At 38.2% G+C, this 26,100-nt stretch overlaps 1 protein-coding gene across 28 annotated transcripts in view; it reads left to right on the forward strand.

Moving 5' to 3' along the window:
• Nucleotides 1-26,100, forward strand: part of SENP7 (SUMO specific peptidase 7) — a 185,573-nt gene that overhangs the window by 41,006 nt on the left and 118,467 nt on the right. For all 28 annotated transcript variants that reach the window (XM_086409127.1, XM_086408931.1, XM_086408961.1 and 25 more), the window contains 2 exons: nt 19,736-19,788; nt 25,423-25,521. In XM_086409127.1, coding sequence (XP_086265253.1) covers nt 19,736-19,788; nt 25,423-25,521 — 152 coding nt within the window. The remainder of the gene's footprint in view (nt 1-19,735; nt 19,789-25,422; nt 25,522-26,100) is intronic.

Below are 26,100 nucleotides of genomic sequence, written 5' to 3' on the forward strand. Positions count from 1 at the left end.
TGTGTAGTCTATATTCTTTGCCTTTGAAAGTATATGTATGTATTATATTAATATATATGTATATATATAGGGCTTCCCAGGTGGTGCATTGGTGAAGAATCCTCCTGCTAATGCAGGAGTTGCAGGAGACGCAGGTTAGATCCTTGGGTGGGGAGGATACCCTGGAATAGGAAATGGCAACCCACTACAGTTCATGGGGTCTTAAAGAGTGGGACATGATTGAGTACACACACATTCAGATTCGTGTGTGTGTGTTAGACATGAGCAAGGAGGGGTGGCCTAGCCAAAAAGGATGCAAGCTGATCTCTAAACCCCATCCCAGACACACCCAGGAGCTCACACATTTGCTACAAAATAACCAGGGGGTAACTTCTCCAACTCTAGCACATGCACCCTAGGATACACTGGATACAAACTAATCACAGGGGCTTCCTCAAGTACCCTTAGGCAGCTAGGAACCCATTAAGCGTTTGTAAACATTCTACACATATATACATCTGATTATAACACTGAATTATGGGAAGACATACACAGCAGAGTCTGCTGTTATATAAGTTGCATTTGTCAATTGGCCTTGAACGAATGCTCATTTGCATTCCCTTTCATTGATTCATTGATTGGTAGTGGGTACAAGCCCTATATTTGCACAGGGCACAACCAAAAAAAGAAGACAGGAAGTATACAGAGGGGAAAGCCAAAAGGAATAGGGAGGATGACTCCTTTGGGGTGAGCCTGCTGCTGTGTGTTGAGAGTGTCTGTCTAATAAAAGATCTGTCTGCTTGAGCTGAACTGAGCTGTAACTTGTCTATTGTTTTAAACCTTTCAAATTTTTGTTGTATAACAACCAAGGAAGAGAAATAAACTGACCTGACATATATATACACACATATATGTGTGTGTATATATATATACACACACGTATATATACATATATACTTTGTTTGACCCTGTGGACTGTAGCCAGTTAGGCTTCTCTGTCCATAGAATTTTCCAAGCAGTAATACATGAAGGGTTGCCCTTTCCTACTCCATGGGATCCTCCCACCCCAGGGCTCAAACCCATGTCCCTTGTGTCTGCTGCATTGGCAGGTGGATTTTTTTTACCACTAGTGCCACCTGAAAAGCCATATACATATATACACACATGTGTATATATATGTATGCTGCCAGTAGATCATGCTTATTTTATTACACTTTTTTTTCTCCCCTAAAACCTTTAAGTAAAATTGACACATAAGGAAAAGGCAGAATGTTTGTCTGGTGTCATTTGTGTGCTTCCTCACACAGAACTTTGGGAGTAGTCATACCTCACTTTAACAAACACAGCCTTCTTTCAATAAATGCATTTCTCCTTGGCTTAGTACATTGTTTCAGGGGGAAGGGCAAGATATTAGCATTACTCTTCAGCAGATCCCATCATCTTTACCTGGTTACACTTAGATTTATTTATTTTTTTATTACAGTTAATTTGATGTCAGTAGTTGTAGAAAGTAAAATTTGAGAGTAAAATTGTTAATTCTTAAAAGACATTGATAGTTACGGGAGTTATCCCTCTGGAGAGGTTTTTTTTTTTCTTGCTGACTTCCCTTTTGGAGCTGCCCTTTCTGAAAAGTAATTGTTAATGTAGAATAAAAACCATTTTCAGATCTTATATTAACTAGCTGTTCTCCAGTATTCATCTGGTTTTAACAGATGAATATGAATTTTTTTAAGAATTAATTTTTTCTTAATTGTGCTAAATTGCTTCACTTCTGTCTTTTTGCGACCCCGTGGATTGTAGTCCATCGGGCTTCTCTGTCCATAGGGCTTCTCTAGACAAGAATACAGGAATGGATTGCCATGCTCTCCAGGGGATCTTCCTAAGCCAGCGATCAAACCCATGTCTCTCATATCTCCTGCACTGGCAGGCAGGTTCTTTACCACTAGCGCCACCTGGGAAGCCCTTTTTCCTAATAGTGTGTTTTTAATTTTCTCATACGAATTCTCAGAACAGTCTGTTGGCTTAAAAGGATCCTGAATTCTGTGTGACATTTGTATGCATGCAGTTGCTATTTCATTAGGATGGTTGCTAATTGGGCTTCCCCAGTGGCTCTGCGGCAAAGGATTTGCCTGCAGTGTGGGCAACCTGGGTTCAATCCTGGGTTGAAAAGATCCCTTGGAGAAGAAAATGGCAACCCACTTCAGTATTCTTGCCTGGAAATTTCCATAGACAGAAAAGACTGGAGGAGTATAGTCTAAAGAGTTACCAAGAGTCAGGTACAACTGATAACTGGATGCACGCGTGCATTCTAGGAATAACTGGAACTTGAATGACTGGAATGACATTTGTAGTCATGAGACTTTCATAAGTAACCAAAGATAGAAATTTGATTAATAAAACGAATTTTAAGTTAGAGGTATAAGGAAGGTGGATAGCATAGAAAGAGAAAATAAGACAAAGTTTCTTCTGTGAGTCTGTACTAGGTTTTCCTAAACTTCCTGCTGAACACGGAAGAATTAAGCCTTGCATAGTGTGCTGCTCAGACCTCTTTTAGTTACAAGTAGCAGAAACCCAATTCCAGTGGGTTTAAGCTAAACGCAAAACAAGTATTTGTGGACTCACATAATTGGCAACTGTAGGAGCTGAATAGCTTCTGGCTTATTTGTTTTGGGTGCTGGTTCTCAAGGTATGGTCTGGGAATCTCTAGGTTCCCTGAGTTCCTTTTGGGTCTGTGGTCAGACTTTCATAATTTTAAGGCATGGTTTGCCTTTTCCTCTTAATCTCCCACATGTGTACAGAACAGTTTTCCAGAGGTTACATGACTTGTATCACAACAGAGTGAATGCAGAAGCGTATAGAGGAAGGCATCTGTCTTTCAGTAAGTCAGATGTTAAAGAGCTGGGAAAAGTAAAATAAGGCCACTCTTCTTAATTTTGGGGAAATAAAGTTGCTTAAAAAATAAAAAATGTTAACATGCAATGTGCTTATTGTTTTTAAATGAATTATTAATAATAAACAGTCCATAAATAGAAGTACCACAAAATCTGATTACCTACTTTTCTGGAATATGGCTGTGAATCAGGAATTAAATATGAAACACCTCTGAGCATGAGAGGAAAGGGTATTTTTATATACTAAATCTCACTCATGAGAAGCTTCTGCAGGCTTTCTTTGTATTATATTGTATCTATGTGTTTAAATTATTTATAACCCCAATAAAGATAAATATATTATTTCCAAGTTCACAGCATATCAAAGCAGTGAATTACATGGGGACACAGATTAAAAATTATTGGCACCAGAGACAGGTTACTGACAGTTGAATGAAATAATAAAGTGCATGGGTCATTCATTCAAGGGAGAATGACCATTGGAAATGCTTAGCAACAGCAACAATATGACAGATATTATAGAGTCATAGATCACAATGTTCAAATGAATTTTTGAATTATAACAGGAAAGTCGAAGGAAATTTCAGGTTGTCATGGAGAAGGCAATGGCAACCCACTCCGGTACTCTTGCCTGGAAAATCCCATGGACGGAGGAGCCTGGTAGGCTGCAGTCCATGGGGTCGCTAAGAGTCGGACACGACTGCGCGACATCCTTCTCCCTTTCCCTTTCAGGTTGTCAACTGTTAAGGCAACATCTTGGAAATCTTTGTTGATTCTCATTTGCACTTAAGGATAGATAATGTTTTTTGAGTACTTAGGTTCTAAACAGTGTGCTGAGAATTTTACAAATGTTGTAGTTCCTTCAAAGGCTTCCTGAGCTGGTTATTATATCTGATTTACAGATGAGGAGCCTGGAATTTAGGGAGGGTAAGTAACTGTTAGCAATAAAAGAAGCAGAGCCAGGATTTAAAATGTGGTTTTTCTGATTAGAAAATATAATTTTAATCTTTTTAACTCTCATAGGATGTTAATGGACCTTACTTGGAAAAAAGGTTTCATGGACAAATAAGTGTGACAACTGTAGTTATAAGAAAATGTTACATACTGCAGGATTTTTTGGAGCTTTTGCTATGCTGATATACATTTTGCCTCTCCAAGAGAGTGACTGCACATGCAGTGTTTTTCAAATTTGATTGATTTTGAAACTTTTCCCTCAACCCTCAGTTTCATCTTGAGAATCTAGTGTCACAGGATGGTACACTTTTAAAAATAGGTCCAGATGATATCTGTATATTATGTATCATCCGGTGAACCATAATTGAAGTTCAAAACCAGAAGATACAAGTAATCATTGTAATATTACGTTATTTGTCGTGATGTTAGCTGAAGCCATTGGAGTAGATAGAATTACCCACAGGAAAACTATGGAGTGAGAAAAGTGTTGAATCACATGTATTTAATTTCAAAGTAAGGAGGAAGAAACACTGGTAAGCAGTTAGATAGGCAGATTAGAAGGAGTATGATAGGTTTGAGAAGGAAAGGAGAGTGAAAAACAGTGTAAGTCAGAGAGTTAAAGTAGTATGAGGATGCTGGATTTGGCAATTAGGTCATTTTTTTTTTTTTTTTTAAACCACTGATTTTAGTACAGCAGTAGGAGAAAAGACATTTCAAGAGGCTAAATGAATGAGTGGTGTGAGGAAGCAGAAAATGAGTTATGAAGGAAAGGATTTCTCTGGAACAAGGAGTACAGAATTAGGTAGAAAGGATAGATTTGTGTGGCCTAGGTAAGGGGTCAGTGGAGAGGGAAAGATACCAGATGAAAGATAACTGATAGGGTGAGGTCCTAGGAGAAATGGGGAGCCTCAAAGGACAGCTTGTTAAGACTTGCAGAAAGGAGGGAAGATGGATAAAGATACAGATAAATTTTGAGAAGTTAAGGCTATTGCAGTCATGACTTATAAGTGAAACAGGAGTCAACATCATCTTTTGAGAAAGACTTTCAGGTGGTATTTAGAGCTCAAAATACAGTAGGAGGTCAATTATGAATGAATGAAACTGTTAACTAGTTTTGAAAAAGTCTTTGTTAAAATAAATGTGACTCCATAGATAATAGTGGTTGTGGTTATTAAAATTATGTGATTTTCTTTAACGGTGCTAAGCAGTCCAGGAGCAAGAATTGGGGCCGAAAATAATTTAGTTTTACTTAGGACTAAAGGGTGTTATAAGATGTGGGGGTAACATGTGTTTAGTGTGAGTGAGAAAACAAAAGAGTCAAAGGACAGTGTATTGTAGAATAGAAATTCACATTTGTGAACTCCTGCATTGCAGGCAGATTCTTTACTGTCTGAGCCACCAGGGAAGCCCGCAAAGTGTAATGCTATTTCTTAAATCCATCCATTCATTAATGCATGTTGTGGAAATGGGAATGTGATGTGAAGTAGTTTGTTGGACTCAAGTAAATTAAGATGAGTCCATTGTATTTCGTGAGTTGATTTTTGAAAGTTTTAGAGCTCCAATATGATGGTAGATTTTTAATGATAGGAAAACTATGAATCAAGAATCAGAGTATTTAGGAATGTTGGAGAGGATCTTGGGTCAGTTCAGGGCAATTATAATATGGATAAGGTAATAATACAAGTTATGGGAATTGTTGCAATAAGGATTGAATATTAGTTGAAAGTGGTGGTGGGGAAAGAGGTTGTTAATCTCTTCCCCTATTTTTATAAATGTGAGAAGAATCTTGAGAGTGTCTTTAAAAATAGTGTAGTCAATAAAAATCTGTATAATTTAATTATATAATTATGTAATAAAAGCATAAGTAATAAAAAGGATTCGGTTAAACTAAGGTGGAGGAAATGTTCAGTGAGAAGGCTATAAGGAAAATGTATTGACTTGGGAAAGGAATTTGGTGGGCTAGGGAGGAGATAGAGAAGAGTATAGATGATGACTATACCTCAATTAAAAAAAACAGAAAGCGAAAAGAATATTAAAAAGACATGTACTCAAGGGTCAAGTTAAAAAAAAATGTAGTGGAAAGAGTAATGAGGCATTGTCTGAGATGAGAGAATAGCACTGTAATAAGCTGTAGGGATTGAAATATAGGGCATTGAAATGTGATTCCCAGGCCTGGTGATAGAAGGGAAAGGATTGGAAAGTATATTAGAGGAATGTAGTAACACAAGGAGTGGTTTATAGATAGGATTGAGTAGCTGTAAAGATGCCGACTGGAACGTTGCTATAATGGTGCTGTCTCAAACTTGCCTCTCAGATGGCTACCTCTAATATGAGTCTTAAATAATTTAGGAGACAGGCTAATGTGAGCTGCTGCTGCTTATTGATATGTAACATATGAACAAGTTCCATTCTGTGAGTGTGTTTGTAAGTCTAATAAAGTTAGCCTAGGTACTGAACTAACAGAATTGTCTGTACTGTAATAGGTTTATAATACTTTGCATATAAATAATACACAAAGAAACAAACACACTAAAAACATTTTTAATCTTACAGTACCTTGAAAAATACAGTAGTACAGTACAACAGCTGGTATACAGGGGGTGGCATCGAGTGAACAGGCAAGAAGAGTTACGGACCGGAAGAGGAAGCGGGTGGGAGATGGTAGAGCTGAAGGATCGTCAGCAATAAGAGATGGAGGGCAAGCTGCAGTTTCACTCACACCTGATGTTGATGGCACAGGATCTGGTTCCTTGCTGGATTCAGTTCTATCTACCCTCTTGCTTCTGGACATCCTGGACTTGAATTAAAGATACTGTACTACTGTATACTGTAAAGCACACAAAAACACAGCCACTGTAGAGGATGCAGGCATTTGACAGTATGCACGAGACATGTGAAGTAACTTAGGTGTTTGGACATGCAAGTGCATATTTGCATCTTTGAAAGTTCATGACTTGAAGGTTCATATGTAGGGGACCTACTGTCCCCTATGTTGGGTAATTCACTGTTTGGCTGCACTTAGCATTGCACTGTGCTCCCACCTATTTCTGCCTATCTAAAACTTATTATCCAAAACTTACTTCAAAATCCAGTTCAACTGTGCCTTTTAAGAACTATCTCCTAATTAACTCAAAAATATTTCAAAAAATAATTCAAAGTTAGAAAAAGTATTCCTAATTTTAAACTTCAAAGGTCTCTGTACCTCTTATGTAGGCTTACCAGATTCCATCATCTATTCTAGCTGCTGCATTGTTTAACCTCTGCTGTTATCCTGTTAACCCTGTGACAGGGACTGTCTTATTTTTTATCCCCATAACATCTAGCATACCTAGAGTGTGCTGGTTAACAATACGAACTCTGGACTCAGACCAGGGATGGATTAACATGGCGACCTTGGGCAAGTTATTTAGATTATTCAAACCTAACATCTTCATCTATAAAATAGTGATAATGCCATTACTGAATTCACAAGGCCTTTGTTAGGATTAAGTAAAATAATGTGAGTAAAGTATTTAGCATAGTGCCTGGCAATGGAAATTATTGTTATTTAAAGTAAATGTTTATGGAATAAATAAGTGATGAATGGCTCCACAAACTACTTGGGAAAAAGTCATGCTTTCTAATTATTTAACTTGAATATGTAAAGAATATATATATATATATTTAGAATGGGAATAACTAGAATTTTTCTATATGCTAATACAAATGCATTAATGTTTCTTAAAGAGGGATATTTTAGTATAAAATAATGTTATTTCTTTTACATATTTTATACTATTTGCCAGATATAATCTAAATATTTTAATATAGACAATCTCACTTTATTTTGAAGTATAGTTGATTTACAATATTGTGTAAGTTTCATGTGTCCAGCACAGTGATTCAGCTATATATATAGTGTGTATATGTGTGTGTGTGTGTGTGTGTATATATATATATATATATATATGTTTTAGATTATTTTCCATTATGTTATTATAAGATATTGAATGTTATTTCCTGTGTCATACTAAATGCTTGTGAATATTTCTCCTTGTGTTATACAGTAAATCCTTATTGCTTAATTATTTTATGTGTAGTACTTTGTGTCCATTAATCACATCAGTTCAGTTCAGTTGCTCAGTCGTGTCCAACTCTGCAACCCCACGGACTGCAGCACTCCAGGCCTCCCAGTCCATCACCAACTCCAGGAGTTTACTCAAACTCATGTCCATTGAGTCAGTGATGCCATCCAACCATCTCATCCTCTGTCGTCCCCTTTTCCTCCCCCTTTCCTCCCTTCAATCTTTCCCAGCATCAGGGTCTTTTCCAGTGTATCAGTTCTTCCCATCAGGTGGCCAAAGTATTGAAGTTTCAGCTTCAGCATCAGTCCTTCCAGTGAATATTCAGGACTGATTTCCTTTAGGATGGACTGGTTGGATCTCCTTGAAGTCCAAGGGACTCCCAAAGAGTCTTCTCCAACATCACAGTTCAAAAGCATTGATTCTTCAGCACTCAGCTTTCTTTATAGCCCAACTCTCACATCCATACACAACTACTGGAAAAACCATAGCCTTGACTAGATGGACCTTTGTTGGCAAAGTAATGTCTCTCCTTTTTAATATGCTGTCTAGGTTGGTCATAACTTTTCTTCTAAGAAGCAAGTGTCTTTGAATTTCATGGCTGCAGTCACCATCTGCAGTGATTTTGCAGCCCCCCAAAATAGTCTCTCACTTTTTCCATTGTTTCCCCATCTATTTGCCATGAAGTAATGGGACTGGATGCCATGATCTTAGTTTTCTGAATTTTGAGCTTTAAGCCAACTTTTCCACTCTCCTCTTTAACTTTTATCAAGAGGCTGTTTAGTTCTTTGCTTTTTGCCATAAAGGTGGTTTCATCTGCGTATCTGAGGTTATTGATATTTCTCCCGGCAATCTTGATTGCAGTTTGTGCTTCACCCATCCCAGCGTTTCTCAGGATGTACCCTGCACATAAGTTAAATAAGCAGGGTGACAATATACAGCCTTGACGTATTCCTTTCCCTATTTCGAACCAGTCTGTTGTTCCATATCTATTTCTAACAGTTGCTTCCTGGCCTGTGTAAAGATTTTTGAAGAGGCAGGTCAGGTGGTCTGGTATTCCCATCTCTTGAAGAATTTTCCACCGTTAGTTGTGATTCACACAGTCAAAGGCTTTGACATAGTCAATAAAGCAGAAATAAATGTTTTTCTGAAACTCTTCTTGCTTTTTCGATGATCCAGCGGGTGTTGGAAATTTGATCTCTGGTTCCTCTGCCTTTTCTAAATCCAGCTTGAACATCTGGAAGTTCACGGTTCATGTACAGTTGAAGCCTGGCTTGGAGAATTTTGAGCATTACTTTACTAGCATGTGAGATGAGTGCAATTGTGTAGTAGTCTGAGCATTCTTTGGCATTGCCTTTCTTTGGGATTGGAATGAAAACTGACTTTTTCCAGTCCTGTGGCCACTGCTGAATTTTCCAGGTTTCCTGGCATGTTGAGAGATTTGCAGCACTTTCACAGCATCATCTTTGAGGATTTGAAATAGCTCAACTGGAATTCCATCACCTCCACTAGCTTTGTTCATAGTGATGCTTCCTTGGGCTCCTTGACTTCCCATTCCAGGATGTCTGGCTCTAGGTGAGTGATCACACCACCATGGTTATCTGGGTCGTGAAGATCTATTTTGTATAGTTCTTCTGTGTATTCTTGATACCTCTTCTTAATATCCTCTGCTTCTGTTATGTCCATACCGTTTCTGTCCTTTATTATGCCCATCTTTGCATGAAATGTTCCCTTGGTATCTCAGATTTTCTTGAAGAGATGTCTAGTCTTTCCCATTCTATTGTTTTCCTCTAATTCTTTGCACTGATCACTGAGGAAGGCTTTCTTATATCTCCTCGCTTTTCTTTGGAACGCTGCATTCAAATGGGTATATCTTTCCTTTTCTCTTTTGCTTTTCGCTTCTCTTCTTTTCACAGCTATTTGTAAGGCCTCCTCAGACAGCCATTTTGCTTTTTTTCGTTTCCTTTTCTTGGGCATGGTCTTGATCCCTGTCTCCTGTACAGTATCATGAACCTCTGTCCATAGTTCATCAGGCACTCTGTCTATCAGATCTAGTCCCTTAAATCTATTTCTCACTTCCACTGTATAATCTTAAGGGATTTGATTTAGGTCATACATGAATGGTCTAGTGGTTTTCCCTACTTTCTTCAATTTCAGTCTGAATTTGGAGAAAGGAGTTCATGATCTGAGCCACAGTCAGCACCTGGGCTTGTTTTTGCTAACTATATAGAGCTTCTCCATCTTTGTCGGCAAGGAATATAATCAGTCTAATTTCGTTGTTGACCATCTGGTGATGTCCATGTGTAGAGTCTTCTCTTGTGTTGTTGGAAGAGAGTGTTTGCTATGACCAGTGCATTCTCTTGGCTTTGCCCTGCTAATCCCATAGTCAAAATTTATTCTCTCCTGCCCCTCCTTTCCCCTTTAATAACCATAACTTTGTTTTCCATGTCTATAAGTCTTATTTCTGTTTTGTATATAGATTCATTTGTATTACCTTTTAGATTCCACATTCAAGTGATATCATGTCATATTTATCTTTTTCTGACTTGTTTCACTTAGGATGACATTCTCTAGGTCCTTTCATGTTGCTGCAAATGGTAGTATTTCATTTTTATGGTAATATTCCATTATGTGTGTGGAATATTTATCCATTTATCCATTTTATCTTTATCCATTTACTTGTTGACAGACATGTAGTTTGCTTCCCTGTTTTGACTCTTATAAATAGTGCTGCTGTGAACATTGGGATTGCTTGTATCTTTTGGATTAGAATTTCCATCTTTTTTGGATATATGCCCAGGAGTGGGTTTACTGAATCATGGTAGCTCTATTTTTAGTTTTGTAAGGAACCCGCATACTGTATTTCATAGTGGCTGTACCAATTTAAGTTCCCACCAACAATGTAGGAGGGTTTCCTTTTCTCTACACCCTCTCAAGCATTTATTATTTGTAGACTTTTTGATGATATTTATTCTTACTGGTGTGAGGCGATATGTCATTGTGGTTTTGAATTGCATTTCTCTATTAATTAGCAATTAAGTGATTGTTTATTAAGTGATTCTGGCCATCTGTATGTCTTATTTGGTGAAATGTCTACTTAGATCATCTGCCCATAGTTTTTTTTTGTTTTTTTTTTTAATATTGAATTATATGAGCTGTTTGTATATTTTGGAAATTAAGCTCTTATCAGTCACGTTGTTTGCAAATATTTTCTCCCATTCCATACGTATCTTTTCATTTTGTTGATGGTTTCCTTTGCTGTGCAAAAGCTTTTAAGTTTTATTAGGTCCCATTTGTTTATTTTTGCTTTTTTTTTTTAGGGAGATTAGCCTATCTCACTTTAATCTTAGCAATCGAAAAGCTGTATATACTCCCCTTTTTAGAGATGAGAAACTAAGTCTCTGGATTAGGAAATGACAACCTGTTCCAATATTCTTGCCTGGAAAATTCCATGGACAGAGGAACCTGGAGGGCTACAGTCTATGAGGTCCCAAAGAGTTGGATACTACAAAGCATGCATGGATGCAGTTGAGTCTCAGGGAAGTCACAGCTAGTAAGCCAAGATATAAATTTAGGTTTTCTGGCTTTAATAATTTTATCCTTGAGCACTGTGTTATACTAGACAGTCACAAGCAGAGGTACATCGTATGTTTATTAAAATACTCCAACCAATCTTATATAGGTTGGAACAACTCAGTTATAAAAACCTCTAAAATTTTGGGAAATCACAATAGTATTAATTAAAAGAAATATGCAAAAAATCTATAAACTTCAATTTAGACAACTTGTATTACTTTAAAAGTATATTTATTTATTAAAAATGTTTATTTATTTATTTTTGGGTGTGTTGGGTCTTCGTTGCTGCACAGGCTTTTCTCTAGTTGTGGCAAATAGGGGCTACTCTTGCTGCAGAGCATGAACTTCTCAGCATTGGCTTCTCTTCTTGTGGAGCACAGGCTCTGGTGCTCAGGCTTCAGCAGTTGCAGCACTTGGCCTCAGTAGTTGTGGCTTCTGAGGTCTGTAGTCTCGTCTCAGTATTTTTGGCGCTAGGCTTAATTTGCCCTGCGTCATCTTCCTGAATCAGGGATTAAACCCGTGTCTCCTGCAGTGGCAGGCAGATTCTTTACCACTGAGCCACCAGGGAAGCCCTATATCAGTCCAGTTCAGTTCAGTCACTCAGTTGCATCCGACTCTTTGCTACCCTGTGAATCGCAGCACGCCAGGCCTCCCTGTCCATCAACTCCTGGAGTTCACTCAGATTCACATCCATCGAGTCGGTGATGCAATCCAGCCATCTCATCCTCTGTAATCCCCTTCTCCTCCTGCCCCCAGTCTTTCCCAGCATCAGAGTCTTTTCCAATGAGTCAACTCTTCGCATGAGGTGGTCAAAGTACTGGAGTTTCAGCTTCAGCATCATTCCCTCCAAAGAAGTCCCAGGGCTGATCTTCAGAATGGACTGGTTGGATCTCCTTGCAGTCCAAGGGACTCTCAAGAGTCTTCTCCAACACCACAGTTCAAAAGCATCACTTCTTCGGCCCTCAGCTTTCTCCACAGTCCGACTCTCACATCCATACATGACCACTGGAAAAACCATAGCCTTGACTAGATGGACCTTTGTTAGCAAAGTAACGTCTCTGCTTTTGAATATGCTGTCTAGGTTGGTCATAACTTTCCTTCCAAGGAGTAAGCGTCTTTTAATTTCATGGCTGCATTCACCATCTGCAGTGATTTTGGAGCCCCAAAAAAACAAAGTCTGACACTGTTTCCCCTGTTTCCCTGTCTATTTCCCATGAAGTGATGGGACCAGATGCCATGATCTTCGTTTTTTGAATGTTGAGCTTTAAGCCAACTTTTTCACTCTCCTCTTTCACTTTCATCAAGAGGTTTTTAGTTCTTCTCCACTTTCTGCCATAAGGGTGGTGTCATCTGCATATCTGAGGTTATTGATATTTCTCCCGGCAATCTTGATTCCAGCTTGTGCTTCATCCAGCCCAGGCTTTCTCATGATGTACTCTGCATAGAAGTTAAATAAGCAGGGTGACAATATACAGCCTTGACGTATTTGTTTTCCTATTTGGAACCAGTCTGTTGTTCCATGTCCAGTTCTAACTGTTGCTTCCTGACCTGCATATAGGTTTCTCAAGAGGCAGGTCAGGTGGTCTGGTATTCCCATCTCTTGCAGAATTTTCCACAGTTTATTGTGATCCACACAGTCAAAGGCTTTGGCATAGTCAATAAAGCAGAAATAGATGTTTTTCTGGAACTCTCTAGATCTGATAGACCATCTGATAGATCTAGAACTTTCTAGATCTGATAGATAGAGTGCCTGATGAACTATGGATGGAGGTTCGTGACCTTGTACAAGAGACAGGGATCAAGACCATCCCCATAGAAAAGAAATACAAAAAAGCAAAATGGCTGTCTGAGGAGGCCTTACAAATAGCTGTGAAAAGAAGAGAAGGGAAAAGCAAAGGAGAAAAGGAAAGTTATGAGCATCTGAATGCAGAGTTCCAAAGAATAGCAAGAAGAGATAAGAAAGCCTTCCTCAGCAATCAATGCAAAGAAATAGAGGACAACAACAGAATGGGAAAGACTAGAGATCTCTTCAAGAAAATTAGAGATACCAAGGGGACATTTCATGCAAAGATGGGCTCGATAAAGGACAGAAATGGTAGGGACCTAACAGAAGCAGAACATATTAAGAAGAGGTGGCAAGAATACACAGAAAAACTGTACAAAAAAGTTCTTCACGACCAAGATAATCACGATGGTGTGATCACTGACCTAGAGCCAGACATCCTGGAATGTGAAGTCAAGTGGGCCTTGGAAAGCATTACTACGAACAAAGCTAGTGGAGGTGATGGAATTCCAGTTGAGCTATTTCAAATCCTGAAAGATGATGCTGTGAAAGTGCTGCACTCAATATGCCAGCAAATTTGGAAAACTCAGCAGTGGCCACAGAACTGGAAAAGGTCACTTTTCATTCCAATCCCAAAGAAAGGCAATGCCAAAGAATGCTCAAACTACCACACAATTGCAGTCATCTCACACGCTAGTAAAGTAATGCTCAAAATTCTCCAAGCCGTGCTTCAGCAATACGTGAACCGTGAACTTCCAGATGTTCAAGCTGGTTTTAGAAAAGGAAGAGGAACCAGAGATCAAATTGCCAACATCCACTGGATCATGGAAGCCCTATATATTAAGTTGAAAATTGACTAGAAATTGAATTTATATAAGAAAGGCTTTCTATTTTTTTTAAGAGGTTCTTAACATTTACTTAAGTGTTACTTGTTTTTGGTAGTTCAAGAAGTGCTACTTTATAAAAAAAAAATAATAAAAAAAAGAAGTACTACTTTATTGACAATTGTTTAAAACTATCAAAAGCTTAAGTATAGAAGTTAAAATGATTTTTATGTCAGTGATTACTCTAGGAAATGCATTTGGTGAAACACACTATTTTTATGAAATGAGATAAATTGTTTCAGGTCTGTAGATTTCTGGATAAGTTATAGCCCATTTGTTATAACTGTTACTTTAAATGTTTTTTAATTATTAAGTTGAGGTACCACATATAGTCTCTTCATGGTTGCAACAAACTCAAGGAAGCTATGAGCCATGGGTGCAGAGCTACCCAGGATGGCCAGGTCGTACTGAAGAGTTCTTACAGAAGGTGGTTGACTGGAGTAAGAAATCAAAGTCCACAATAGTATTCTTGCTTGGAGAACCCCATGGACTGTATGAAAAGGCAAAAAGATATGTCTCTGGAAGATAAGCCCCCAAGGTCAGAATGCGTCCAGTATGCTACTGGGAAAGAGCAGAGGGGAATTATGAATAGCTTCTGAAAGAATGAAGCAGCTGGACCAAAGTGGTAATGATGCTCAGTTGTGGATGTGTCTGGTGGTGAAAGTTAAGTCCTATGCTGTACAGAACTATTGCATAGGAACCTGGAATATTAGGTCCATGAATCAAGGTAAACTGGACATGGTAGCAGGTGATAGCACGAGAGAACATCGACGTCTTAGAAATCAGCGAATTAAAATGGATGGTAATGGGTGAATTTAATTAGACAACCATTGTAGGCAAGAATTCCTTGGAAGGAATGGAGTAGCCTTCATAGTCAACAGAAGAGTTTAAAATGCAGTACTTTGGTGCAACCTCAAAAATGACAGAAGTCTGCCCCCTAACCACTGATGCCAAAGAAGTTGAAGTTTAACAGTTCTTTGAAGACCTACAAGTCCTTGTAGAACTAACACCAAAAAAAAAAAAAAAAAAAGATGTCCTTTTCATCATAGGGGACTGGAATGCAAAAGTAGGAAGTCAAGAGATACTCAGAATAACAAGCAAGTTTGGCCTTGCAGTACAGAATGAAGCAGGGTAAAGGCTAACAGAGTTTTGTCAAGAAAACATGATCATAGCAAACACCCATTTCCAGCAACCTAAGAGATGACTCTACACATGGACATCACCAGATGGTCAGTACTGGAATCCGATTGATGATGTTCTTTGCAGCCAAAGATGAGAGGGTCTATACAGTCAGTAAAAACAAGACCTGGAGCTGGCTGTGGCTCAGATCATGAGTTCCTTATTGCAAAATTCAGGCTTAAAAGAAGAAAGTAGGAAAAAACAATAGGCCATTCAAGTATGACCTAAATCAAATCCTTGAAAGTGATGAAAAGATTCAAGGGATTAGATCTGGTAGAGAGAATGCTTGAAGAACTGTGGACAGAGGTTTATAACATTGTACAATAGGCAGTGACCAAAACCATCCTAAAGAAAAAGAAATGTAGAATGGCAAGGTGGTTGCTTTAGGAGGCTTTACAAATAGCTGAGTAAAGAAGATAAGTGAAAAGCAAGGGAGAAAGGGAAAGATAAACCCAACTGAATTGAGAGTTCCAGAGAATAGCAAGGAGAGATAAGAAGCCCTTCTTAAATGACCAGTGCAAAGATATAGAGGAACACAGTAAAATGGAGACTATTGGAGATCTCTTCAAGAAAGTTGAAGATACCAAGGCAACATTTCTTGCAAGGATGGGTATGATAAAGGACAGAAATGGTGAGACCTAACAGAAGCAGAAGATCTTAAGAAGAGGTGGCAAGAATATACAGAAGAACTATACAGAAAATGTCTTAATGACCCAGATAACCATGATGGTATGGTCACTCACTGAGAGCCAGACATCCTGGTATGTGAGGTCAAGTGGGTCTTAGGAAGCATTACTACGAACAAAGTGAGTGGATACGATGAAATTCCAGCTGCTCTATTTAAAATCCTAAAAGATCATGCTGTTAAAGTACTGCACTCAATATATATCAGCAAATTTGGAAAACTCAGTAGTGACCACAGGACTGGAAAAGGTCAGTTTTCATTCCAATTCCAAAGAAGGGTGATGCCAAAAAATGTTCAAACTGTGGTACAGTTGCTCTCATTTCACATGCTGGCAAGGTTATCCTCAATTGTTCAAGCTAGGCTTCAGCAGTATGTGTACTGAGAACTTCCAGATATGCCAGCTAGGTTTGGAGAGTCAGAGGAAACAGAGATCAAATTCATTGGATCATGGAGAAAGCAAGGGAAGTCCAGAAAAAACATCTATTTCTCCTTCATTGACTACGTTAAAGCCTTTGACTGTGTGGATCACAACAAACTGTGGAAAATTGTTAAAGAAATGGGAATAGCAGACAACCTTACCTGCCTCCTGAGAAACCTGTAAGTGGGTCAAGAAGCAACAGTTAGAACTGGACATGAAACAATGGATTGGTTCAAAATTGGGAAAGGAGTACAACAAGGCTGTGTATTGATACTTTGTTTATTTAACTTATATGGAGAGTACATCATGTGAAATGCTGGGCTGGATGAATCACAAGCTGGAATCAAGATTGCCAGGAGAAATATCAACAATGTCAGATATGCAGATGCTACCACTCTAATGGCAGAGAGTGAAGAGGAAGTAAAGAGCCTCTTGGTGAAAGTGAAAGAGTGAAAAAGCCAACTTAAAACTCAACATTAAAAAATAAAGATCATGGCATCCACTCCCATAACTTCATGGCAAATAGAAAGGGGAAAAGTGGAAGCAATGACAGATTTTCTTTTCTTGGGCTCCAGAATCACTGAGGTCGGTAACTACAGTCATGAAATTAAAAGAAACTTGATCCATAGAAGGAAAGCTTTGACAGACCTAGACGGTGTATTAAGAAGCAGAGACATCACTTTGCTGATAAAAGTTCTGATTAGTCAAAGCTATGGTTTTTCCAGTAGTCATGTATGTTTGTGAGAGTTGGACCATTCAAAAAGACTGAGTCCTGAAGAATTGATGCTTTTGAATTGTGGTGCTGGAGAAGACTTGAGAGTCCCTTCTATAGCAAGGAGGTAAAACCAGTCAATCCTTAAGAAAATCAACCCTGAATAGTCATTGGAAGGACTGTTGCCAAAGCTGAAGCTCCAATACTTTGTCCACCTGACGTGAAGAACCCACTTATAGGAAGAGACCCTAATGCTGGGAAAGATTGAAGGCAAAAGGAGAAGGGGGTAGAGAAGGGGATAGCAGAAGATTAGATGGTTAGATAGCATCACTGACACAATGGACATAAATTTGAGCAAACTCTGGGAGATATTCAAGGTGAAAGGAGCCTGGCTTGCTGCAGTCTACAAGGTCGCAAAGAGTCAGACACAACTTAGTGAGCAAACAACAATTACATATGACACAGTACCATGTCTTTGATGTTTGATGACTTTTTATACTTGTATACATACACCTGTATAACTATCACCTAGTTGAAGATTGGAACATTTTGAGCATCTCAGAAGACCAACTTGTATCCTGTCCCAGTGAGTTAGTAGTCTTTCCCTGTTTGGGTACTTGCACCATCCTAACTAATAGCATCATAGATTTGTTTTACCCATTCTTGAATTCCACATAAATAGAATCGTACATTTTTCTGCATCTGATTTTCTTTGAACATAATGTCTTTGAGATGTACTCATATTGTGCATAGCAGGTATTCATTCTTTTTATTACTATGTAGTTTTCTATTGTATAAAAAATTTTATTCATGTAGTTTTCTATTGTCTAAAAAGGTCTATTCTTGCTCCTATGATGGATATTTGGATTGTTTTTAGGTTTCGTCATTAAGAACAAAGATAGCATTTTTATACATGCCTGTTTTATAGGATAGCATTTTACAGGATAGCATTCTTATGCCTTTTAGAAGCATAGTCACTCATTTCTTTTGGTTAAATATCTATTAATGTTATTGTTGGACATTAAGTAAGCAGGTGTCTAACTTTAGAAGATACTGACTGACAAAGTAGATGTATTCATTTACTCTCCCACAAGCAGTAGATGAGACTTCCAGTCATATAGAATATGACCAATTACCAATACTTGATATTGTAAAAAAAAAACAAAAAAAAACTTGATATTGCTTGTCTTTTTAATTTTGCCCTAAGGGTAAATGATATTCTATTGACATTTTAGCTTGCACTTCCCTAGTAATAATGAAATTGGGCTACTTTAATAATGAGTAGACACTTCATACATTTATTGGCCATTTGGACTTTTTTTTAATTTTTATGAAGTACCTATTCAAGGGTTTTGCCCATTGTGAACACTGGGTTGTCTTGCCTTTGCTTTATAGGAGTTCTTTATGTATTCTGGTTATGAGTCCTTTGACAGATACATGTATTACACAGTATTAACTATAGTCAGCGTGCTGTACATAGATAACTGTGTTATAAATCATCTTCTTCCAGTCTGCAGTTTGCTTTCTCATTCAGTGATGAGGTTTGGTGAACAAAAGTTTTTAATTTTAATGAAGTTGAGTTTATTAATCTTTTCCATTATGGTTAGTACTACTTGAATCTTGTTTGAAAAATCCTTACCAACCCCAAGATCATGACAATATTCTCTTCATTTTTATTCTAGAAGCTTTGTCTTTGATATTTAAATCTTTGATCAATTTATAAATAATTTTTGTGTATAATATGTTTATTACTTATTTGTTTACATCATTTGGTTGTAAAATTGCTTTAGCATTACTCATGGAAAAGATCATCCCTTCCTCACTGAATTGCGGGGGGTGTGTTTGTCTTAAATAAGTGACCACATATGTGTGGGTCTCTATGATTGATTTTTATTATGAAAATTGAGAAATTCCAGTGAATTGTAAGTTCCAGGAAGACTTAACTGTGTTAAATTTGCTCACTACCCAATACCACTGGCTGGCACAGTGCCATGCACATGATAAACATGAAGTACGTATTTGCTGACTGAAGAAAAGAATCATTCATGTTGATGTTTGACAGAAGCCAACAAAAATCTGTCAAGCCATTATCCTTCAGTTAGAAAAATAAATTTAAAATTTAAAAAAAAGGAAAGAAAACGAAACAAAGAACATCCGTTAGGAAGTCTGAAAAATGGTGAAGAAAGATCTAAGCTGTTCTCTTTTGCATAGAAGCTTAGATATGTAGCCCTTACCCTCTGCTCTCCTCTCCTGTAGCCCCCTTGTTCCCCATTATAAGAATTTATCTGGTCTTACAGTTCAACCAAAATATATCAAAGACCTCTCGGATACTAGGATTTTTGCCAGGGAATTTCTTCCTTAGTTCTTAGAGTCAGCTACCTATCGTATTTCAGTTGTCATTGTACATACATTGTTTAATCAAGAAATTTTATGAGAATCTGTTACTCTTCTGTTTATTTTTAACCTTTATGTAAGTCCTTCAGGTTCTGTGAAGTGTATCATTATAAATTGTAAATCTAACAAGAAAAGTTACTTTAAGACAGAAGACAGCTATGAAAGGATTAATTCTGTTCTGTTGTTTCTTAAATGCTAATTTTTATCATGTCTTTGTAGAAATTGTCACAGAAGGGAAAAGGAAAAAGCCTTCATCTTCAGAGTTACATAAGGTATGTATTAGTTTTGCTCTTAACTTTTGGATTATCTTTAGAGTTAATAATATTGAAAGTGTTTTGGTATTTGTCTTTTCAATAAAATTTTAAAGAAAATACTGTAAATCTATAACTAATCAGTGTTTTTTGGGGGATGTGTTAGTCATTCAGTCATGTCCAACTCTCTGCGACCCCAAGGCCTCCAGGCTTCTCGGTCCAAGGAATTCTCCAGGTAACAATAACTGGATTGGGTAGCCATTTCTTTCTCCAGGGGATCTTCCTGACTCAGGGATTGAACTTAGGTCTTTTTTACCATCTGAGCCACCAGTGGTATATCCTAATTAATCAAGGGTTAACTAGAACATAGGAAGTCCTTTCTGGGACCAGGCTTGTTTAAATCATTATAAAATGTACCAGTATACTTTTCAAATATTATTTTAAATTTATGTAAAACATAACTCATCTATTTGATGATCGAATATATTAGAGTACCTCATGTGCATTCATTTATGATACTGTAGATGTTGAAGTGTTGTATTCAAGTTATGCGCTGAAAGTTACTATTTGGTATATATCTTTTTAAACATTTTTTCATTTATTTCTTTCATATAAGCCAGGAATAGCAAAACAAGCAAAATGAGGTTTCTACCTACCTAGAAGGTGTTGAAAAAGATATGATCTGTTTTTAGAAAGATAATCTTTTTTCCTATAGAATTTTGTGATTTAAATGCCATAGGGGTCTCACAGAGTTGGACACCACTGAAGTGACTTAGCAGCAGCAGCAGCAGCAGTACCTTGATTTGCATTATAATAATTTAGTAGCCACTTTACTCTGAAGCATTCTAATTATACACAAAGAACTTTAATTTGGCACAGTTTTTGGAAAAAAAGAGTGAGAAGAAGATATCATAAAGGAGGGCTGTGAAATCAAGAGTACCTTGCAAGACCACACAGAGAGTGTAGCTTTGGGTACTCTTACTCTGCCTTTGCTTACTTCAAATTTGTGGGGTGTGGTTTCTTCATTTAATTTTCTGGATTTAGTAAATTCTCTGGTGGTCCAGTGGTTGGGACTCGGTGATTTCACTGCTGTGGGCCTGGGTTCGATTCCTGGTTGGAAACTAAGATCCTGCAAGCCATGCCAGGCAGCAAAAAATAAAAGGAAAAATTCTGGATTTAGCTTAAGTGAGATTAATAAAGGAGTTAAAAAAAGAGATTTTACATTGCTTCTATGTGTGTATGTGTGTCCAAGTCTTTGCAGTCCCATAGATTGTAGCCCATCAGGCTCCCCTGTCCATGGAATTTTCTGGGCAAGGATACTGGAGCAGTTTGCAATTTGCTACTCCAAGGTATCTTCTTGACCCAGGGATTGAGCCCACGTCTCTTGCATTTGCAGGAAGATTCTTTACCACTGTGCCACCTGGGAAGCCCATTATCTTGCTACTATGCCCAGTTTTATTTATTTATTTAATTAAAAAATCTTTATTGGAGTGTAGTTGATTTACAGTGTTGTGTTAGTTTTAGGTATACAGCAAAGTAAATCAATTATAATGTACATATATCCACTATTCAACATTCTTTTCCCATATAGGTCATTACAGAGTATTGAGTAGAGTTTCCTGTGCTATACAGTAGATCTTTATTAGTTATCTATTTTATATGTAATAGTGTGTGTATGTGGAGAAAGAAATGGCAACACACTCCAGTATTCTTGCCTGGGAAATCCCATGGGCAGAGGAGCCTGGTGGGTTACAGTCCATGGGGTCGCAAAAGCGTTGGACACGACTTAGCAACCAAACAACAACAGTGTGTATGTGTCAATCTCAATCTCACTGTTTATCCTTCCTCCCTACCCCCTTTCTCCTCTGGTAACTGTAAGGTTCTTTTCTATGTCTTTGACTCTATTCCTGTTTTGTAAATAGGTTCGTTTGTACCATTTTTTAGATTCCACAAATAAGCAATGTCATATATCTGTCTTTCTCTGTCTGACTTACTTTACTCAGTATAACAATCTCTAGGTCCATCCAGTTCAGTTCAGTTCAGTCGCTCATTTGTGTCCGACTCTTTGTGACCCCATGAATCGCAGCACGCCTGTCCATCACCTGTCCAGCATGCCAGGCCTCCCTGTCCATCACCAACTCACGGAGTTCACCCAAGCTCATGTGCATCAAGTTGGTGATGCCATCCAGCCATCTCATCCTCTGTCGTCCCCTTCTCCTCCTGCCCCCAATCCCACCCAGCATCAGAGTCTTTTCCAGTGAGTCAACTCTTCACATGAGGTGGCCAAAGTATTGGAGTTTAAGCCTCAACATCAGTCCTTCCAATGAATACCCAGGGCTGGTCTCCTTTAGGATGGACTGGTTGGATCTCCTTGCAGGAGTTTTCTCAAACTAGAGTTCAAAAGCATCAATTCTTTGGTGCTCATCTTTCTTCACAGTCCAACTCTCACATCCATACATGACCACTGGAAAAACCATAGCCTTGACTAGACAGACCTTTGTTGGCAAAGTAATGTCTCTGCTTTTGAATATGCTATCTAGGTTGGTCATAACTTTCCTTCCAAGGAGTAAGCGTCTTTTAATTTCATGGCTGCAGTCACCATCTGCAGTGATTTTGGAGCCCCCAAAAATAAAGTCTGACACTGTTTCCACTGTTTCCCCATCTGTTTCCCATGAAGTGATGGGACCAGATGCCATGATCTTCGTTTTCTGAATGTTGAGCTTTAAGCCAACTTTTTCACTCTCCTCTTTCATTTTCATCAAGAGGCTTTTTAGTTCCTCTTTACTTTCTGCCATAAGGGTGGTGTCATCTGCCTGTCTGAGGTTACTGATATTTCTCCTGGCAATCTTGATTCCAGCTTGTGCTTCATCCAGCCCAGCCTTTCTCATGATGTACTCTGCATAGAAGTTAAATAAGCAGGGTGACAATATACAGCCTTGACATACTCCTTTTCCTATCTGAAACCAGTCTGTTGTTCCATGTCCAGTTCTAACTGTTGCTTCCTGACCTGCATATAGGTTTCTCAAGAGGCAGGTCAGGTGGTCTGGTATTCCCATCTCTTGCAGAATTTTCCACAGTTTATTGTGATCCACACAGTCAAAGGCTTTGGCACAGTCAATAAAGCAGAAATAGATGTTTTTCTGGAACTCTCTTGTTTTTTTCCGTGATCCAGTGGATGTTTGCAATTTGATCTCTGGTTCCTCTGCCTTTTCTAAAACCAGCTTGAACATCTGGAAGTTCATGGTTCACGTATTGCTGAAGCCTGGCTTGGAGAATTTTGAGCATTACTTTACTAGTGTATGAGATGAGTGCAATTGTGTGGTAGTTTGAGCATTCTTTGGCATTGCCCTTTTTTGGGTTTGGAATGAAAATGGACCTTTTCCAGTCCTGTGGCCACTGCTGAGTTTTCCAAATTTGCTGGCATATTGAGTGCAGCACTTTCACAGCATCATCTTTTAGGATTTGAAATAGCTCCACTGGAATTCCATCACCTCCACTAGCTTTGTTCATAGTGATGCTTTGTAAGGCCCACTTGACTTCACATTCCAGGATGTCTGGCTCTAGGTGAGAGATCACACCATCGTGATTATCTGGGTCATGAAGAACTTTTTTGTACAGTTCTTCTGTGTATTCTTGCCATGTTGTTGCAAATGCTATTATTTTATTCTTTTTTATGGCTGAGTAATATTCCATTGTATATATGACCACATCTTCTTTATTGATTCCTCTGTTGGTGGACGTTTAAGTTACTTCTACCTACTAGCTTTTGTAAATAATGTTGCAGTGAACATTGGGATGCATGTATCTTTTCAAAGTATGGTTTTCTTCAGTTGTATGCCCAGGAGTGGGATTGCTGGATCATACGGTAGCTCTAGTTTTAGTTTTTTAAGGAACCTCCATACTGTTCTTCCTAGTGGGCTATATCAGTTTGCATTCCCACCAGCAGTGTAGGAGGGTTCCTTTCTCTTCACACCGTCTTCAGCATTTACCATTTGTGGATTTTTAAAAATAATTTTATCTATTTATTTTTGGCTTCAGTGAGTCTTTTTTGCTGCATTCAGGCTTTCTCTGGATGCTCTGAGCAAGGGCTAGTCTGTAGTTGCAGTGCGCAGGCTTCTCATTGTGGTGGCTTCTCTTGTTGGGGAGCGTAGGTTCTAGGATGTGTGGGCTTCAGTCGTTGTGGCTTGCAGGCTCCAGAGCTAAGGCTCAGTGGTTCTGGCACATCGGCTTAGTTTCCCCACGGCATGTAGGATCTTCCCAGAGCAGGGATCAAAGTGGTGTCCCCTGCATTGCAAGGTGAATTCTTAATCACTGGACCACCAGGGAAGCCCTTTTGCTTTACTCTTACTGAAACCATTTTATGGTGTTACTGATTGTAGTTGATACAGTGCTTATTATGCATGCTGAGTCACTTCAGTTGTGTCTGACTCTTTGCAACCCTATGGATTATAGCCCACCAGGCTCCTCTGTCTGTGGGATTTTCTGGGCAGGAATACTGGAGTGGGTTGCCATGCCCTCCTTTAGGGGATCTTCCAGACCCAGGGGTTGAGCCCACGTCTCTTATGTCTCCTGCATTGACAGGCCGGTTCTTTACCACTCGCACCACCTGGGAAGCCCGATGCTTATTATATTGGAAGCCCAGTGCTTATTTTATGTTATATAATAAGCTGAACTTGATGCTTAACCATCATTTATAATGTGAAAGTAAAATTATTTAAGTTCTAAACAGATGATTTCAAGCTTGTGGCTACAATCCATCCATTCATTTGTTTATTCGGTGTATTGTAAACCATTCACTTTGGAATATAAAGGTGACTAAGTCAGAGTACACTCTCTTAGTCCCTTCACAGTCTGGTGAAGAAGACAAACATGTAGATAAATAATTGTATTACACATATCATGCTATCTTATAAACTACCAAGTACTAATACCCAGAGAAAGGAAAGCCCCGGTATGGGAGTGACGATTGTGTGGATAAGAATAATTTTTTGCAGAATCTGAGGTGTTTAACAGGGGAGAAATAGAGAGAAGAGCATTCTAGGTTAAAGGAGCAGTACATACAGAGATCTAGAGATGTATGCCTGAAGAAGGTTGAGTAAACTCAGTGTGGTTAAGGTGTAGAGTTTGTGATGTGTGAGTGACATCAAAGAGCCAGATTGTTAAGAGTTACATCTGTAAGTAATGGGCACCATTGTAGTTTAAGATTGTAGCCATAATTAGATTTGTGTAGTAGAGAACTCAGGGGGTAGTGTTTGAGAGATTAGAAGAGGAAGAAACTGCAAGTAAGAGTAGTTAAGTAGTTATTGTGATACCTCATTTATCTACTTTTATACTGAGTGAAAGAGGCTTTTTATAAAATCATATTTAACTGCTGCCGCTGCTGTTAAGTCTCTTCAGTCGTGTCCGACTCTCTGCGACCCCATAGACGGCAGCCCACCAGGGTCCCCTGTCCGTGGGATTCTCCAGGCAAGAACACTGGAGTGGGTTGCCATTGCCTTCTCCATATATTTAACTACCTCTAAATTAAGCACTGAACTTAAAACTCCTTGAAAGTAATAGCAAAATATTAATGCAAGTAATGTAGTGGTTCTGTTAGCTCATTCAGCTCTTTCTTATATTTCAATTAAACTAATTATTTTGTCATTTTGGTTTCAGATAACGAAGATATTAAATGCAAAACCAGAGGATGTTCATGTTCAGTCACCACTGTCCAAACTCAGAAGCTCAGAACACTGGGATGTTTCTTTGCAGGGGGTAAATAAAAACTCTCTTCTTGGGTTTTAAAATATTTTAATAAAGCTTAATTTTTATTTTCATATATTTTTTTTTATTTTCTTGTATTACATAATTGCAGGTTTTAATTTATTTCTGGCATATGTTGAAATATCCTGCTTTTAGGTTAGGGTCATTTTTCAGTTTAAATCTAAGAATAGTGTATTGTGAATGGTTGTTTTTTTCATGGAATTTAAATCTCATTATTATATATTGTATTTTAAATTTATGATAATATTAAGCTTATTAAAGGAGAAGGAAATGGCAACCCACTCCAGTATTCTTGCCTGGAGAATACCATGCACAGAGGAGCTTCTGGAGGGTACAGTCCATTGGGTTGCAGAGAGTCAGACATGACTGAGCAACTAACGCTAACGCTAATAAAATCCCTTGCTTTTTTTGTTTTGTAAATTTAAAGAGGGTATATTGTAAAAAGTGACACAGTTATTTTAAAAGACAGCCTGATTATAAATCTGCACCAATTTTATCACTTTTAAGTAATACTATAGAGTTCTCATAAGTAAGGCTTAAGATAGCACTTTATATGTTTTTTCTTTTCTT

The sequence above is a fragment of the Bos grunniens genome, chromosome 1 (assembly GCF_055505025.1).
Source record: "Bos grunniens cultivar Pamir isolate PY7600 chromosome 1, Bosgru_T2T1.0, whole genome shotgun sequence".
Taxonomy (NCBI): Eukaryota; Metazoa; Chordata; class Mammalia; order Artiodactyla; family Bovidae; genus Bos; species Bos grunniens.